Source organism: Thamnophis sirtalis, unplaced genomic scaffold (genome assembly GCF_051295495.1).
Source record: "Thamnophis sirtalis isolate CommonGarterSnake01/CBP01778 unplaced genomic scaffold, rThaSir2_p1.2 scaffold_2, whole genome shotgun sequence".
NCBI classification, from domain to species: Eukaryota; Metazoa; Chordata; class Lepidosauria; order Squamata; family Natricidae; genus Thamnophis; species Thamnophis sirtalis.
The window spans coordinates 22251993-22271318 of NW_028261382.1; the positions used below are offsets into that span (position 1 = coordinate 22251993).

General features: G+C 45.9%; 1 protein-coding gene across 2 annotated transcripts in view; it reads left to right on the forward strand.

The window, feature by feature from the left end:
* MAP2K5 (mitogen-activated protein kinase kinase 5) overlaps positions 1-18980 on the forward strand; it is a 181083-nt gene extending 162103 nt beyond the window's left edge. For both annotated transcript variants that reach the window (XM_087704388.1, XM_087704387.1), the window contains exon 22: positions 18468-18980. In XM_087704388.1, coding sequence (XP_087560514.1) covers positions 18468-18575 — 108 coding nt within the window. In that variant the 3' untranslated portion in view covers positions 18576-18980. The remainder of the gene's footprint in view (positions 1-18467) is intronic.
* Positions 18981-19326: the final 346 nt, after the last annotated feature.

Sequence of the window (19326 nt, forward strand, 5' to 3'; positions counted from 1 at the left end):
AGAATGTTCCCATGTGTTTTTAAACTTAATTTTTTTAAATTTTTATCCTGTATTATTGTATATTTTAATATTTTATTATTAGTGGGGTATGCATGTGGAGAATGTCTGGCTGATATGTATGAGGGGATTGAGAGTGCGGCCCGGAGTCCCCTCCACTGAGTGCAGAAGCAGAAGTGGATGGGGGCCCGGACGCGCCTCTCATCCCAGAGTGTATGATACGAATGGCCTGCTGGGGAGAACGGGGGCCGTGGGAGGGGAGGGGGGGTCTATGGGGATGGGGATGGGCCGGAGCATCCCGGTCATGTTTGGGAGAGGCAGGTACGACAGGAGTTTCAGGGCCGGCCATTACCGGGGAAGGAGGGCTCACTATGTTACAACGATCCCTCGTTCCGGCCCTGAAAACTCAACCCAAGGACCAGGTGGCAAGAGATGTCAGGGCCCTGGCCTCAGGTTGCTGCTGCTAAATGCAGGTCTGTGATTCAGAAAGCTCCCCTCGTCCGGGACTTAATATTAGACCTGGGGGCTGGCATGTATTACTGAAACCTGGCTGGGCCATGAGGGAGGAGTCCCCCTCTCAGAAATGTGCCCAGAAGGGTTTCAGGTGCTACACCAACCACGACACCAGAGAAAGGGGTGGGGGAGTGGCAGTTGTCACCCGGAAATCATTAGCACCGCGTGGGATCCCTGCTCCGGAGACTGTCGGGTGTGAGTCCCTTCTGGTGAAGCTGGACCTTGGGGGTCAAGTGGCCTTGTTGTTAACGTACCTACCTCCCAGCTGCGTTACAACAGCCCTGCCTTCGCTCCTGGAGTCAGTAGCCGGACTGGCGGTTGAGTTCCCCAGACTTATAGTATTGGGGGACTTTAACCTGCCATCTCTCGGCGAACGCTCCGATGGGGCGCAGGAGTTCATGGCTTCCATGACAGCCATGGACTTGACCCAGGTAATTCAAGGTCCGACTCATACAGCGGGACACACTCTTGACCTTGTGTTTCTCTAGGGGCAGTGGAGATGTGATCTGGAACTGAAGGGCATAAAGACCTTGCCCTTGTCATGGTCAGATCACTTCCTACTGAGGCTTGATTTTCTGAAACTATTCCCCCACTGCAGGGAGGTGGAACCGATTAAATGGTTCCACCCCAGGCGCCTGATGGATCCTTTGAGATTTCAGATGGAGCTTGGGGAAATACCTGACTCCCTTGCCCACAGTCCGACGGAGTCTTTGGTCGCTGCTTGGAATAGAGCAGCGGCTGGGGCTCTTGATTGGATTGCGCCTTTGCGGCCTCTCCGCAGCAGTGGATCCAGGAGGGCCCCTTGGTTTACCGAGAAACTCCAGGAGATGAAGCGCCAAACGAGACGCCTAGAGCGACGCAGGAGGGCCAGTAAGTCTGAATCTGACCGAACACAATTGAGAGCCTTTATTAGGACTTATCTAGTGGCGATTCGGGCAGCAAAATGTATGCATTTCTCCGCTCTCATTGCGTCCTCAGAATCCCGCCTCGCCACCCTGTTTAGGATAACCCACTCCCTCCTGAAAGGGAGGGATGCGGGTGAACCCTTGCAGGGAAGAGCCGAGGAATTCGTCCAGTTTCTGTCGGACAAAGTCGCTCAGATTCGGACGGACCTGGACTCCACTTGGACAGTACCTGCAGAGATGCCGAGAGTGGGCCTTGATCGGATTTCTTGGAGCGAGTTCCAGCTTGTCACTCCTGAGGAAGTGGACAAGGCCATGGGAGCTGTGAGTACCTCCATCTGTTTACTGGACCCGTGTCCCTCCTGGCTGGTTTCGACCAGCAGGGAGGTTACACGAGGCTGGCTCCAGAGGATTGTTAATACCTCTCTACAGGAGGGATCTTTCCCGCTGCCCTTAAAGGACGCGGTGGTAAGACCCCTCCTTAAGAAGCATTCTCTGGATCCAGCTATCCTTAAAAATTACCGTCCAGTCTCCAACCTCCCTTTTGTAGGGAAGGTTGTTGAGAAGGTGGTGGCCTTTCAGCTCCGACGGACCTTGGATGAAGCAGATTATCTAGATCCCTTTCAGTCTGGTTTCAGGCCTGGTTACTCCACCGAAACTGCTTTGGTTGCGCTGACCGATGATCTCTGGTGGGCCAGGGATAGAGGACATTCCTCTATCCTGGTGCTTCTTGACCTCTCAGCGGCCTTTGATACATCGACCATGGTATCCTTCTGCGACGATTGGGAGAGGTGGGAGTAGGAGGCACCGTGTTACGGTGGTTCTCCTCTTACCTCTCGGATAGGTCGCAGTCGGTGTTGATTGGAGGACAGAGGTTGACCCCTAGACCCCTAAAATATGGGGTGCCTCAGGGCTCGGTCCTGTCCCCCCTCCTTTTTAACATCTACATGAAGCCGCTGGGTGAGATCATTCGTCGGCAGGGGATCAAATATCATCAATATGCAGACTATACCCAGTTGTATCTGTCCGCCCTGTGCCAACTCAGCAAAGCGGTAGAAGTGATGTGCCAGTGCCTGGAGGCTGTCAGGGTCTGGATGGGAGTAAACAAGCTGGCACTCAATCCAGACAAGACCAAGTGGCTATTGATGTTGCCCCCCAAGAACGGACCAGATATTCCATCTCTTAGCCTGGGGGGCGAAATTCTTCACCCCTCAGAGAGGGTCCGCAACTTGGGTGTCCTCCTGGATTCTCAGCTGACATTAGAACACCACCTGTCAGCTGTGACCAGGGGGGCTTTTGCCCAGATTCGCCTGGTGCATCAGTTGCGGCCCTACCTGGACCGGGAGGCACTTCAAATGGTCACTCATGCTCTCGTCACCTCTAGGCTTGATTACTGTAATGCGCTTTACTTGGGGCTGCCCCTGAAGAGTGTTCGGAGACTACAATTGGTCCAGAATGCGGCCGCGCGAGCAATATCGGGTGTACCTAGGTACACCCATGTTACACCTATGTTACACCTATCCTCCGCGAGCTGCACTGGCTTCCCATCAGTCTCCAAACGTGCTTCAAGGTGCTGGTTGTTACCTTTAAAGCCCTACATGGCTTGGGTCCTGGATATCTGCGGGACCGCCTCCTGCCACATACCTCCCAACGACCTATAAGATCTCACAGGCTGGGCCTCCTTCGGGTACCATCGACCGGGCAATGCCGGTTGGCGACTACTCGGGGGAGGTCTTTCTCTGTAGCTGCCCCGGCCCTGTGGAATGATCTTCCCGCAGAGATCCGGACCCTTCCCACTCTCTCGGCCTTCCGTAAAGCCACTAAAACCTGGCTGTTCTGGCAGGCCTGTGGCCTGCCAGAACAGCCAGAAAAATACGGTCCAGCCCCACTTAGAATGGAGTGCATGTTGTGTCTTTTCTTTCCTTCTATTCTTTTTTTATTTATTTTGTACTGTAAGCCGCCCGGAGTCCTACGGGATTGGGCGGCATATAAATGTTATTAAACTTTAAACTTATTAAACTTTAAACTTCACTGAAAAAAGTGACTTACGACCATTTGTCATGCTTACGACTGTTGTAGCATCCCCATGGTCACGTCTCCAAAATTAAGACATTTGGCGGAGGCAGAGTTGATGTCGCGACGATACGATGCGCGATCTTGGAGCTCCAGGGTCGCCATCGATATCTCTGCCGCTGGATGGTCCTTTTGGACCTAAACTGTCCCATAGAGACGGTGATAGAGAAGGGCACATCCTGCTGATCCTGGGGACACCGCAAAGTCCCTGGTAGATCCAGGAGAAGCTCTTTTTTCAGGCGACAAAGAAGCAGCCATTGAAACTGCTGAAAGTTGGACAGCTCCAAAAACGGAAGACAATGCAGAAGAGAAAGTGTGCCGAATTGATGAGATAATTTTTTACTATTAGATGAGAGAACACCCCCAAAGATTAAAAGTAAAGTTAAAATTGAAGACAGAAGAGGTCAAGCGACGAGATTAAGCCTGAGTCAAACCTAGTGTGTTATTTTTCTTTAATCCTGTTACTGCTGGAATTTCTATAAATGCCTAGTTTTTGAATTGGACTGATTTTATTTTTCTCTTTTTTTAAGATTTTCATTGTTTTTCTCTTTTCAACACCCTATAATATTTTCTTGTTAATTTTTTTTTCTTTCTTTCCTGGAATATAAATAATATAAAGAGGAAGTGAAAATAGATGAAAAGAATGTAACCCTGCCCCTTGGAGGCTTGGAAATATTGTTTTTTTTCTCTACGTTTGAGCATTTGATAACTTTGTGCAAAGTAAGAGATGGAATTACATTTCAAGGACTTTAAGTTTGTTTATTGAAAATGATAGTGGGAAGAGCACGGATGTTTATACAGGTGCTTCTCTGGGTACTGTTATGTCAGAGTGAAAAACTTGAAGTGAAAAAAAAGAAAAAGATTGCACTGAACTGGGAAAGAGAACAGTTAACTTTGTTTGGAAAAGAGCCTTGGATTTTACAGTGGCAGTGTGCACTATTGGAAGGAAAAGATCAATACAGACAATGTTGCAACAGGGAAAAGAAAAAGAAGTGACATTACAGATGATAAGGCAAGAAATTCAAAAAATACAAGTAAGAACAGAGAGCATTGAAAAGAGATTGGAGATTATCAAGAGCCAAGGTGGCGCAGTGGTTAAATACAGCACTGCAGGCTACTGCTAGATCAGCAGGTCAGCGGTTCAAATCTCACCGGCTCAGGGTTGACTCAGCCTTCCATCCTTCCGAGGTGGGTAAAATGAGGACCCAGATTGTTGGGGGCAATATGCTGACTCTCTGTAAACCGCTTAGAGAGGCCTGAAAGGCCTATGAAGCGGTATATAAGTCTACTGCTATTGCTATTGCTATTGAACAAAGAACAGAAAAATAGATGAAAAAATTGAGAATACTCACCAAACGATGATGAAATATGAGGACAGATCTCAAAAACCAGAATAAAAAGATGAACAAATAGATAAGAAAATTGGAGATATTGACAGTAGAATGAGTGCTGTTGAAAAAGATAGGAGTAGAATATTGGAATGGGAGACCGATAGACTAGAATTTTACTTCAGATTCTAGAAGATAGAAGAAGAAAAGAGAGAAAATTTGGCAGAAGTAATGATAGAAATTCTGGCAGAAGCATTGGTGATAACTAAAGGGAAGAGGATGGAAGGAACAGATGAGGGGTTTCGAGCCTTCACAAGATATGCAAGCGAAATATAAGTTGCCAAGGGATGTCCATACAAGATCTACTAATAACCATGTAACTAACTTAATGACTGCCATTTTTCACTTAACAACTGTGGCAAGGAAGGTTGTAAAATGTGGTAAAATTCACTTAACAAATGACTTGCTTAGCAATATAAATTTGGGGCTCAATTGTAGTCATAAGTCGAGCACTACCTGTATTTTCTCCTCCAATAGATCCTTCTCCCCAGTGGTGGAGAAAAGATTTCAGAAGACGCATCCTGGGGCTATCCTGTATTCTCCTTGCATTGCAGGACAAAGCTGTAATTTCTGCCTAAAGCAAAGCTGAGTCACGGATTATCTGACTTTCTAGCTAGCTTTTATTAATGATTTAATTACTTAAATGAAAAGGTATCGAACTGCTGGGCTGGCAGAAGCTGGGGCGAGGACAGGAGCTCATCCCATCACATGGAACTCAGAGGTTGAACCCGGGCTGCCAGCTTTCCAGCTGACAGGTTCAGTGTCTTAACCACAGAGCCACCATGCCCTCCCTAAATTTCAGAAAGGCAGGTCTAATTGAATGTTAGAATATACAGGTGGGCTGCCTTTGGCTTGAATGTATTTGAAACAGAGAGTAGAGATGCTTTAATTTGGTTTTTGCATTAAGCATAATAGTATCCAAGACTTAAATCTTTCCTCCTTCCAGCTCAAGAAATCCATATTTTTATGCCTTGACCCTTCAGTTGATGAAAGGACCAGTGGTGGGTTTCACATTTTGTTACCACCGGTTCGCCCTGCGCGTGCCTGCTTCATAGGCGCACACACCCTTTCCACATATGCGCCCAGCCTTACGTGCACACACTTTGCTTGCATGTGCACCTGTGCATGCGCCCCGCCTTGAAAATGTGCCTAAATAGGACGGCATAGAGCTGGGGCACCCGCAATTTCCACTACTGGTTCAGGTGAACGGGTGTCAGGGTTCCAAATAGCATCCAAAGGTAAATTAGACTCCAAGGCAAAGTATTGCTCAAAGTTCCAATTTATGAAGAGAGCCATGTTGGCCTATCTGGGAAAACCCAAATCTGAAAGCTTCCTGGTTTTCTCCACCCAGTTGAAAGTTCAAGATCTTGCCCCCCACCCCCATAAGTCCATCACATGGTCCAATCTCCCACTCCCATGCTGGCAGTTCCACCCATCCAGTTCCCGTCAGGTGCAGAGGTGCAGAGACAAAGGATGACCTTGGCTTTCTAGAAAGAATTTTGTTTTGGCTACATAGCTCTAACTCAGTACAATCCCCCCTCCCATTTTCCTACAATAGAAAATGCATAGTAGAATAATAGAAAGTGCGGCAGGCCTGAGGTCCAAAATAAAAGATGACTTGCAAGCCTGACAACAGGTCTGAACCGGCTGAATACCACCTCTGGAAAGGACTAGTAGATCTTCCGGAATCTTCTGGCGTTTCGTGTTTTATTTCCTTCTCCGCCTGCCAATGAATGAGGCACTTGACTCTCCAGAGATTGGAATATGGGGGTCGGTTATGAACTGATTCATACAAACATTTTTGCAACTCTGAACAGTGTTGATCTCTACCTCCATTGCTAGCAACCCAGATGATGAGTAAAATACTTACTCTTGCCCTGGCCCTGTACCAATGCTGTTGTGGTGGTCCAGGTAGACCCTGTTATCCTTCACCTGATTCCGTCTAATCTGCCTTGGCAAATTGTAACGGCTGTATTTGACTTATCTGGAAGTAACCTTAAATTGTAATCTTGTAATGGTTCCTGGGCTGCATCCCTCTCTCCTTCTTCTAATGAGGTTATGACCAAATGCTCATTATAATTGCTTTAGACTCCTTTTAATTTTCAAGCTTATTAATCATAAGAAGAGTTATTTAAAATTGCATAAATTAATCTTAGATTAAAAGCCCATCAAAGTCTCAAAACAATTAAGAATAAGTAGGATTTCCCTGGGGCAGCAAGTTTTATTTTAATAGTGTAGCCAGGTGAATATCGGAACATTTGAAGTGCAGGGATGATTAATGTTTCCGACAATTTTGGAGGAGAGATTTTTTAAATGGCAACTCCGGAGCTTACGGTATGATTCCGATCTATTGTCTTTCACGCCCGCTAATGAGCATTTTAATTACAGCGTGGAATAGGGCACCGAACCATGCAAGAGGCCAATTTCTCCATTGGAAAATAGCAATGGAAAAAAGTCAGCTTCAATTTGGCTCCTTGCTGGGGGTGTGTTTTTACTGCTGGAAGCACATGGCTGGTAGAGGGGATTGGGCAGGGTGCTGCAGGCTTGGTGTTCCATCTCAGGGGGCCAAATAAAAGGCCCCTTCATTGGGTCCGGTTCCTTGTTCCCACTTCTAGTTCTTTATGCAGTAATAGCTTCTCGTTTCTTGTGAAGCACAATAAAATCTTTCCAACAGGCCAGACAGCAATACTGGATCCATTTAAGAATTTAATTTCAGCACGTTCTGAATGTGACACCTGGATGAGACAGAGCCTTTCCTACTTCCTTTATAGCCCAATTTGAGGAATAGGAGCAACAATCGCTGGCTAGTAACAACCAGCTCTTGGGGGGCAAAATAATGCAGCACCTCCAGGCTTCATTGATATAACCAGCTGGACAGATGGGCTGACCAGGTGAGAGTAGCTGATGGGTATCCAACTCTCAGTGAGAGAGAGAATCTATTGTCTATATACAGATCTATGTATATGTTTTCAAAGAATCTCTCCTTGTTCAGTCTCCACCCATTATTCCTTGTCTGGCCTTCGGGTGCCTTAGAAAAAAGCTTGACCTCCCTCCTCTCTGTGGAAGCCCCTCAAATATTGGAAGACTGCTCTCCTGTCTCCCCTGGTCCTTCTCTTCCCTAGACTAGCCAGGCCCAGTTCCTGCAACCGTTCTTCATATGTTTTAACCTCCAGTCCCCTCATCATCGTGGTTGCTCTTCTCTGCATTCTTTCTAGAGTCACAACATCTTTTTTATGGCGTGGTGACCAAAACTGGATGCAGAACTCTAGGTGGGGTCTTGCTAAGGCTTTATAGAGTGGAATTAGTGCCTTACTTGATCTTGATTGTATCCCTCTGTTGATGCAATTTAGGATTGCATTGGCTTTTTTGGCTGCTGCGGCACACTGTTGGCTCATACTTACTGTAATTGATTGTCCCCTAAGATGCCAAGATCTAAGATCATCGTTAGTGCTATTAAGCCTGGCTTCACCCAGTCTATATGTGTCATTTTGCTTTTTCTTTCATAAGTGTAAAATCTTAACTTTTCTCTACATTGAATTTCATTTTGTTAGATAGGGCCCAGGGTTCAATTCTGTCAAGATCCATCTGGATTGTAAGCCTATCATTTAGGTTGTTAGCTATTCCTGCCAGCTTAGTGTCATCTGCAATGTATAAGCAGACATACACAAATACACACACGCACGCACACACACGCATACATAATACAAGACACACAATATGGTTATAAAAGAAAATAAATATTTTATTTATTGTAAAATAAGTAAAGAAACAAACAATCTGGAATGAAAAGAAAGAAACAGGAGGGCCTGTGGGGAAGCTTTGAGCAGTCATTTGGGGGTGCGGAAGAGGACACTCGGAGAGGACCAGTCCACTTAACCTTTTCACACATCAAATATGGAGCCCAAATTCTCTTCCGGAACATGAAACTCAGCCAGTGGTGATCTCTGCTAACCCTAAAATGAAAAAGAAAACCAACAATTGGGCAAATCTTTGGAGATTTTGAGGAGACAAGGACAGGACGGCGTGTCAGGCCTGAACCCCCAAAGCTCCTGGCCAGACTAAGGCCAGCATCAAGAAGCCTAAGAGTTCATTTTGGCAATAAGCTGTAATGTGGCTTGTTATCTTATTATTGCTATTTAACAAACATTACACCTCATTGCGAATGATATTACTATTGTGATTACTTAATTATAATTATTGATACAGCTTCTTGCGAATTATTATTATTTGCAGCCAAAATACCCAAGTAAATGTGGTTGGTTTAGTTGAATGTATTGTGAACCCAGACCGGTTTTGTTTTTTTTTTGGTTTTTTTTGCTTACGATTAAGCATGATTTAGTGGTTTAGTCAACAGATCTTGGTAAAACAAGCCACTTTTTGTGTGGATCCAGCCAGTAAGTATTGCCTTCTATTCAATAAAGAACTTCCACACCAAAGCAGAGTATTTTTAAGGAAAGAATTCCTACAGAATTGCTGTTTTCTGTTTTGTACAGAAGGATTCAAGAGTCGTGCTCAGCTGCAAGGCTCTTGTTTTACAAATCGAACGGTGTAGCCTGAAGAAATACTAATTTCTCTGCTGGCTAAGGCACGGTGGGTTCCCCCCTTTCTCTTTATGCTGTCCTGACTCAAGTCCTGACCAGCAAGCGTGCGATGCCCCCAGCCCTAATGTGCCATTAACGATAGGTTAATGTACAGGATAATGTTTGACAGGCTCTGGGTTCATTACGCTTCTGAGTATATAAGATCTTTCTTGCAGAGGCCCATGGTCTCGTTGCATTATATCATGCAGTAAAAAACCCTTTTAATATCACACCCTAATAAACTGTACTTGAAGTGCCATCGGAGGGCACCACAGCCCTTCCAGCAACTTAGCTTCCGGTTGCAACAGTTGGGAATTTCCATCTTATTTTATTGTTTCTGATCCAGATGTTTCCTCAGACTTGTATCTAAAGGAAAGGCAAATTACCTCTGTGGTTTTGGTGCAGAGATTAAGATCAGCTTTTCACTTTTGCTTACCATTGTGTGGCATAGGAAATCCTTCCTGCAAAATCCTTGTCAACAGCAGGTACCCCTGAGCGTGGAGGGACTCAGGATTGGGCCTTTGATGGGTGGACATTGGTGGGATCCAGAATGCTTTGCTAGAGTCTTAAAAGCTGCTGCCAAGCCTCAAAAAAGGCTTGCTGTGATATAGAAGCCTGAAAGAGCTTTGAGAATATTTTTCCTCACCCGAGCTCCCAACCCTTTTAAAGAGGAAGCCAAATTTTAGATTCCTTAAGTTCCATGACTTAATGCATTTAACACACACAAGATTACAATAAAGTATGCCTGAACATGCTGGACTGTGCAATGAACCACTTTGCTTGCCTACATTTTGGGGGGGGAGGGGGCGGGGGGGGGGGAAGCAGCTGTCTAACCAGCCAAAGAGCCTCATGAAAATCTTGACGAAAGTTCGCCAGGGCCTCAGTTCACTTTTCTTCTTGATCCTTTGGTTCTTGTTCTGCTCACTCACTCCCAATATCTCTGTGCGAGGATGTTTCATTCTGTACCCGACCCAGGCACAGTCTTCTGAAAAAAAAAATTGGAAACATGAGGATGGAAAAATAGCCCATCAAATCTCTTCCCAAATACCCCAATCCTGCAGATTTGAAATTCTGATATACTGTATTTTTTGGACTATTAAGAAGCACCGGAGTATTAGACGCAGCAAGGTTTTGAAGAAGAAAACAAGAAAAACAATAGTTTTGCCCTCCCTGGACCCAGGAGCACTTTGCACCCCTCCCAAACCCTCTGCAGGACCTGCTTTTGCAAAAAATGGGCCTGTTTGTCGCAAAAATGGGGCGCACGTGGGTGGAGTTTGGGAGGCCAAAAATGGCTGTATTCGGTGTATAAGACGCACCGACATTTCCACCCTCTTTGGAGGGGGAATGTGTCTTATACTCCGAAAAGTACGATAGATAATAAATTTGAATAAAATGAGCAGTTGCAACCTTCTTAGATGAAGTCACTCTCCTTCCCCCTGCTGCAACAAAAGAAAGTTTTGGAATAGAAGTGTTTGACTAACTAACCAATATGACTGACAATGCCAATCTTTCTGCTTCTTCAGGAAGCTCTTTTGATTATTTGAGGACTCAGCAGGTAAAACAGTTCAGGAAAGTTCAATCAGAACTCAGCTGGAAAGGTCCTTGGAGGACTTCTAGTCTAACCCCCCCCCCTGCTCAAGCAGGAGACACTATACAATGTGAGACAAGGGGCTGTCCAGTTTCTTCTTAAAAACCTCCAATGATGGAGCACCCACAACTTCTGGTAACAAGCTGTTCCACAGGTTAATTATCTTCACTGTTATGAAGTTTCTCCTTAATTCCAGGTTCCTTCTCTCCTTGATTAATTTCCATCCGTTGTTTCTTACCTTCAGATGCTTTGGAGAATAGGTTGACCTCCTTTTCTTTGTGGCAGCCTCTCAAATATTGCAATACTGCTCTCGTGTCACCCATGGCCCCTCTAGCCATGCCCAGTTCCTGCAACCATTCTTCATTCAATTCCTTCAGAAGCAGACCAAGAAAGTACATATTGCTTTTGGGGGGGGGGGGGTTTCATGGCTCAGATTGTTCCCAAAACAAAATGAATGCAATTGATTGGTTGGACAACAAACCCTAGGGAGGTCCAGTGGAAAAAAAGGGGGGGGTTATACTTATGCTGGTTTTTGCTAAAAACTTTAGAACTGGCTTTGCTACTTCTGTGCCTATGTGGGATTATCAGTACAGTAGTTATACTCTTGGTAAAACAATGTCCCAGGAGTTTCTTTTGCTGCATTTACCAACAGGACGGTTGAAGAAAGTCTTTAACATCTGGATTATCCAAGGGGGAAGGGAATTGGGAAAGTGCCAGGCACAATTGCTGAACAAAACTAAATGCTCTTTGGCCACCTCCTCCTCTCTAAAGGTCTTGGAAAGAGTTAATCGCCTTACACAAAATTGGTGGCTCTAAAGAGGCAGCCTTTCTCAAGAAAATGAGATGTGACAAGTTCATTTAAAATGCCTGTTTTGTCATTGTTTATCTCATTTTCAGAGTTGGCAAAGAAAATTAGGCTGGCTGACACTCACCCACGAGCATCTCCAGGCCTGTGACCTGACCTGGCCGGGGCCGAATCTTTTGCCCCGAAAGAGTGGACTTTCCCCAGAGCTTAAAGGAGATGCTTGAGCCATTCCTTTCTGCAGCCCTTGAGCCCAAGAGAATCTCACAGCAAAATACTGGGGAAATTAGCATATCTTCGTCTTTAAGAGGAAGCAGAGAATAATGGTTTTTATTTCTTCTTGATAAGGGTGGGCCATGTAGGATTAAGATCCTACTCGACCAACAGAGACTCCTTAATGGGGGAAATGGTATGTAGTAGGTTGATTAAGCAAGGAACTAGTAGAAGGTGAGGAAAGTTAAGATGTGTTTCTTTTAAAATACAGAGAAGTAAACGTGTTTCTCCATTTTTAACATTCATTGTCTTGTACCTAATAGACGTAGTGTCAGGGTTCCAAATAGCATCCAAAATTAAATCAGAGTCCAAGGCAAAGTATTGCTCAAAGTCCCAATTGATGAAGAGAGCCACGTTGGCACATCTGGGGAAACCCGAATCTGAAAGCTTCCCGGTTTTCCCCACGCAGTTGAAAGTTCAAGATCTTTCCCCCCACCCCCATAAGTCCATCACACGGTCCAATCTCCCACTGCCATGCTGGCAGTTCCCACCCATCCAGTTCCGGTCAGGTGCAGAGGTGCCAAGACAAAGGATGATCTTGGCTTTCTAGAAAGACTTTTGTTATGGCTACTTCGTATCTAACTCCATACAATCCCCCCTCCCACTTTCCCACAATAGAAAAAGGCATAGTAGAATAATAGAAAGTGCGGCAGGCCAAAGATCCAAGAGAAATATAGCTGCAGACCTGACAGGTAGTCCTCGACTTACAACAGTTCATTTAGGGACCATTCGAAGTTATAACAACACTGAAAAAAGTGACTTAAGACCATTTTTCGCAATTACAATCATTGCCATCTCCCCATGGTCACATGATCAAAATTCAGATGCTCGGCAACTGATTCATATCTATGACGGTTGCAGTGTTCCTGGGGTCACGCAATCCCCTTTTGCGACCTCCTGACAAGCAAAGTCAATGGGCGAAGCCGGATGCACTCAACAACCCTATTACGAACTCAACAACTGCATTAGTTCACTCAATAACTGTGACATGATAAGTTGTAAAATGGGGCAAAACTTACTGTCTTGCTTTAGCAAGAGAAATGTTGGGGGTCAATTCTGGTTGTAAGTCGAGGACAGCCTGTATTAGCCTAATTCTGATGGATGCTGGGCTCCTGCTCTCTGTCCTGGGGCTTTGTGCCAGGCATGTTCATTCCCTTGGCAGATCTCTGACAATTGTTTTGAGCTGCATTGGTACCAAAAACAGAGTTCTTCATCCTTGTAGGAAGGTTGCCTTGACAGGACCATATTTTCTTCCTTCGCAACTCTTGCAGTCGTGTAATTGAGGAGGAGTAGCAGCATCCTCTCAATAAAGAGCGTTGGCCATCGGCCAATACTGCCCAAAAGAACCGTGAATTAAAGAGGCAAGGAAGAGCCCAGGACTGAAGGCCACGGTGGCTTGTCCACTGATGGCTGAAACCCAGGAGAAGGACTAGGAGTACCGGCCTTGGTCAGACACAGATACAGGGATGTCAAGTTAGGGGCAAGCTCAGAGAATCAGGTTATAAGCCAAGAGGGGCCGAATGGATCTTGAGCCAAGATATTCCTCTGACCTTGATGGGCTTCAGTTCACAGAATTCTTAGGAACAGCCTTGCTGGATTTAGGAATTCTGGGAGTTGAACATCCGGACATTGCCACAGTTGGGAGGCATTGGATTAACTGTTGGCCCCTCCCTTCTTTCAGGTAGGATCCTTGGCGGATCCTTCTGCAACATCAGATCCTTCTGCCCTGGTTCCAGAAGCAGAGGGACCAGATCCCTCACCGTCTCTTATCTGGAGGAGCGTTCACCACTAGAGAAAACGCATTTCAGGCTTCTGCGCATTTACATTTCTGCACCATTACTTGATAAAATGAAGGGAGTCTCTACTGGGATATTTAAGAATTGTGGACTTTTTAGATCTGAAGCAATATTACTCAGGAATAAAGGGCCTCCATCGCCCCTCCCAATGGAAGCTGGTGAAGCGCAGAAGGACTCTCATTCTCTTTCCTTCCCCTCCCTCTTCCTCTCTCCCTCTCTCCCTCTCTTTCTCTCTCGTTTTCCATTACTTCCTTCCATGCTTATTGTGTTCTATTTGTTTCTTCGTTCTTTAGAAATGAGAATGTCGGGTTAACAAATGGGGTCTGTCTCTTTCTAACTGCCTGGAACTTCATTATACCTGCATGAACTGCCAGCTCCATTTCCAGTGTGGCTGGCTTGTTCTGGTGCCCTCCAGCCTCAGCCCCTCCAGCTCTCCACTTCTTCCTGCCCCAGGAAAATCCCTCCCCCCTAAGGAGGAGAAGCATTGAGACCAGGGTGATCAAGGGCAGTTTTCTCTTCTGTTGCTGCTGCTGCTTCCTTTTTTCCTTTCCTCAAGCTGCCCTCTGTGTTTTTTTTTTGGGGGGGGGGGCAGAAGAGACCTTGCCCTTGCATCTCCCAGGGCTGGACAGCTTAGCAAGTGGAATCATCCTGCAGGGGATTTTTCCCTCCCAGCCATTCTTTGGCAGCGGCTGCTAGGCTTTTCATACATGTTTCTTAGGTTGCCACCCCACCACATCTCATGACTCTTGGCATGTCACACTGGTTACAAAGGATGACAATCAAACATTGAAGTTGAAATCAAAATCCATCAAAATCACATAATGCAACCAAGGTGTTGAGTTCATGCCAAAGTTCTCCAGAATGAAAGGTCTGGTGAGTTTTCAGAAGTCTCCATTCCAAGGAAATGTTCTGCATCAAGGTCCAATGATCTCAGTAGCAGCCACTCGTAGGATCAGACCCACTTTAGAGACAGGGGCTGTCCCAGAGAAGAAAAAGATGGGCCTTTTCTCCAAAGCATCTAAAGGCAGGCAAGAAGCAGTGGGCGGAAGCTCCTCGGAGGCAGATCCAACTTGGAAATAAGGAAGAATTTCCAAACGAGTGGAACCACTTGCCTCCTGGAATTGTGGGTACAAGTTGTGGATGCACTATCATGGGAGTGTTTTTTTCTATCAGGACAACCTGGTCTACTCAAATATGGGGAGGCACATACTGCTTCCCTTTCGCCTTTCAGACCCAATCCAGGAACCTTCATGAAAGGGGAGCAGTATCCTCCTTTCCACATTTGGGTAGACCAGGTTGCCCTGATAGAAAAAAAAACACGTACCGTATTTTTCACTCCATAAGACTCTCCTGGCCGTAAGAAGCACCTAGATTTAGAGGAGGAAAACAAGAAAAAAAATCTGCCTCTGCCTCCCAGCATTCATCTGGCTAGCATCCTTGCAGCAAACAGCATGGTCAGCTGCCTCCTCCGTATCTGCTGCCTCTGCCGGGGAACACTGGAGCCTTCGCCACTAAGCAACTGATCAGCCACCCAGAATACCACCACTCAGTTGTTCCAGGCACCAGGAATCACTGCCGCCACTGCTGCCTGTTGCCCATATTTGCTCCGTAAGACGCACAGACATTTCCACCCACTTTTTAGGAAAAGAAATGTGTCTTATGGAGCAAAAAATACAGTAATCTCTCCCCTGGTATGGCTGACAAAGTGAGGAGAGCCTGTGGCTTAGAGGTTAATACATATACCTAATATGCAAGCAGCCCAAGTTTGAATCCCAGGAGGGTATGGCTAGCTGATGAGACCCAAATAGCTTGAAATAGATCTATACTAGTCTCCCTTTATTTCTTTGTCAGTAAATATAAATGTAACACTGTTGTTGGAGGTTTTCAAGAAAAGGCTGTATAACCATTTGATCGGAATGAAGTGTGGTCTCCTGCCTTCAGCAGAGGGTTGCAGGAGAAGACACAGATCCCTTCCAGCCCTATTATTCTGCCTTATGTAGTGGAGAATATTTATTTTTGTTTCAACATGTTTTTCCAATACTCTTGCCAGCCATTGGACACTCAGGAAGGCCACTTCCAGGTTTGCCCTCGACTGTCTTCAGAGGACTGGAGTTTTGGCAGAACTGTCTGGATTGCTGGTGCGGGCAAGAAATGACTTGGCCCACTTTTCTCGGGGAAAAAAGAGATTCATGCTGGAAACCAGCAGGATCTGCCTAGTAGCTGATCTTACTAGCTCTGTGAACCTGCTCCCTTGTCTGCAACCTCTTGATTTGTTCAGTGGCTCTTGTTGGGTTTGTAGCGGCTTATTTAAAAGGCAAGACAGGTAATTCCAGCCTTAATTGTGAATGAGGGCATCTTTTCTGTTCCTCCAGGGATCTCCATGAGTTTTACAAACAGTTAAGCGAATTTAACCTTGTGGCATTTGCTGAAGAGTGATTACTGCAAGGAATCTGGGTCCTGGAGAACTAAGCATGGGATTTGAGCAGAAGGACATGGCCGGGGGAGGGGAGGGCACAGGGGTCTGGCTTGGGTCCTGACAAAGACCACGTTAGGCAATTAAATCAAATCACACTGAAAACTAAAAGTAGACACATTCTTTCATTTCCTTCTTTGGTAAGAATCTAGGGCAGAGTTTTTCAACCTTGGCAACTTTAAGATGTGTATAGTTCAACTCTCAGAATTTCCCCAGCCAACATTTTATCTTTTCCTGAAGGTAGAATCGTTGTTGGATTCTTTGGTTTCTTTTTGCATAAAACCACCTTGGGTCCGAGTTCCTCAACCTTGGCAACTTTTAAGGTGTGTGGATGTCAACTCCCAGAATTCCTTAGCCAGCCACGCTCTCTGGGGAACTCTGGGACTTGAAGTCCTCACATCTTAAAGGTTGAGGGGAAAAAATTTATTTAGAGGAAAAGACAAGACAGGAAAGAGATCCCAACCAACACTATTCATCAGAAGGAGGAAGGATTTGAAGTCAAGCAGGGGTGCATCTGAGGACACACTTCCCTTGGGGCAGAAATGGAAGGGAATTTAGAATAATCTGAAAGCTTATTCTAAATTCTAAGCTTTACACCATCCAGGGGGTTGGAGACATTGCATTCATAAATGCAAAGTGACAGAGGAAGAAGGCCTTACCTTGCCTAAAGAGCAACACCCCCATTGTGGCATCACTTGCATGTCCAAAGCTCTCTCTATCCCTAGTGGAGGAGGCACGTTACTCCCCTGGAGTCCAAAGGAGATTAAGTAAATCCCCATCTTCCTAATGTGATTACATCTCAAAGCTTCTTCTTACCAGCATTTTCCTCTCTCCCTGTCCCCACGCCATCTGTGCCTCTCTGCTGCTTCCATGCCACACCCTTCAGCCCGACCAGTCCTTTGCTCCTCACACTGCCACCTTTGGTCCCCCAAGACTTTGGGGCCATGTTATTAAGTCCTTAGTTTTGAAGGAAGTGACATATTTTGGAGGTAAGAGAAACAAGTCACTCAGATCTCTAAAAGAAAGTTGCTCATTTTCAAAATGATTTCACAGCTTCCCCTTCTGTCCTCCCACTCACTCCACATCTAAGAGTATAAAGGCCTCTCACAGAGCAGTCCTGTGGCAGAGCCTTCTGAGCATAGGGCATCATGCCTTATATGCCAGTCTCACGTGGCCCAACACAAATACAGAAGCCTCTGCAAGGACTTTCGGATCTCTCTTCCTCTTCTTTGCTTTTCAATCTTGGTAGTTCAGAATCCTAGAACTGTGATGGCGAACCTGTGGCAAGCGTGCCCAAATTGGCACACAAAGCCATGTCGCCTGCGGCCTTTGTCTTCCACATGCACATGTGACAATCAGCTGTCCTTCGCGCATGCGGCAGTGCCAAAAACCGGCCTGCGCATGTGCACTGGCCAGCTGATAGTCGCTAGAACCTGAAAGTTTGGCTTTTCCAGAGTACAGCCCCGACGAGCGCAAGCACAGGTGACATTTCCGCACAATCTTAAAGGCACTCCCAGAACAATGTTTCTCATCCTGAACAACTTGAAAATGTGTGTAATTCAACTCCTAGAATTCCTCAGCCAGCATGACTGCGGGGTTCTGGCAGCTTCTCTCCTGTTGCCTTCTTAGGTGATCCTGGACTCAAGAGAGAAAAAGGCGACTTCCCCATGGCTCCCACCTTCTGTCTTTGTGTAACCACAGAGCCCACATTTTGTCCGGTCTTTGAAACATATCAGAGTTAACACAAATAGGAGAATGTTTCCAGCACGTGGGAAAACTCTTTTCTCTTCAGCTGCTTGAAAATCCCTTTTCACTTCCCAGCGTGTAGCGGCCTGCTCAAATTGAGCCCTCAAAAGAAAAATACACCGTTTATTTTTCAACTTAAAAAACACCGAGAGAGATTGGTAGTTATACATGAGCTACATATTTCAGTGATAAAACCCCTCCCTCTTTTTAGTGTTTACTGTTTACGCAGTTGGGATTTCTTGCAATAGTCTTTAGTAGGATGAGAAGAATCTTGCACGTCCTTCACTCCTCAGATCTTTGACCCTCTTAAACTGAACCCCCTTTTTCTTCTTTTAGGGCCACCTCTTTGTTGTGCAGTACAATGATGGGAATGCCGAAGTGGTCTCCATGTGGGTGTGCCGGACCCTGGAGGAGAGGCGTCTGCAGCAACAGGGATCGCAGTGAGAGGAGGAGAGATGCGCTCCCTCCCACGGGACAGCAGCCTCCCAAGAGCTTCATGGCCAAGGCAGTTCAGAGTTGAGCCTGCCAGGCAGAGCCGGCGTCTTTTTCTCCAAGAAATTCAGCGGACGTCCTTTGCCCCCCTCCGGCTCTCACGGCCGCCTGCATCCTTAAGACAATAGGAACATATATTTTATAAACCGAATGTATATATGTTGGCCTCCAAGTATTTTATACGCTTTGGGGTCTTTGCTAGCTAAACATAAGGACGGGAACAGAAAATGGAGGCCCTGTGGACTCAGTCAGGTGCCTGCCTTGGATTGGGATTTGAAACTGAATGTTAGATGATGGACCAGTGAAAGAAAATGGATCAAGATGAAAGAATAAAAAGTGTAAGCAGTTTCTGCCAAAGGGTGTGTGCTAGATTTATTTTTGGAACAGACAAGGGTGTGTTTGCACTATATCCCCTACACTCACTCCTTACGTAGGACGAGGTGGACACTAAGGACATCCGGAGATTCTAGCAGAAGATGAAACAGGAAAGTTGGGTTGGGCTTTCATTTGTTGACGATGATGTTATTACCTTGAGCGATAGAACAATTCCTTGGGGTTGGTCTAAAGTTCATTCTTAGGGGAATTCTTGCCGGGACTGCGGAAGAGGTGCTGCTGCCCATGGTTGATAGCAAAGTTGAACCCTTTGATTGGAGGCTTCCTTTGTTCCTATTCAGCAAGCCTAAGATATACTTAAGTCACTGAT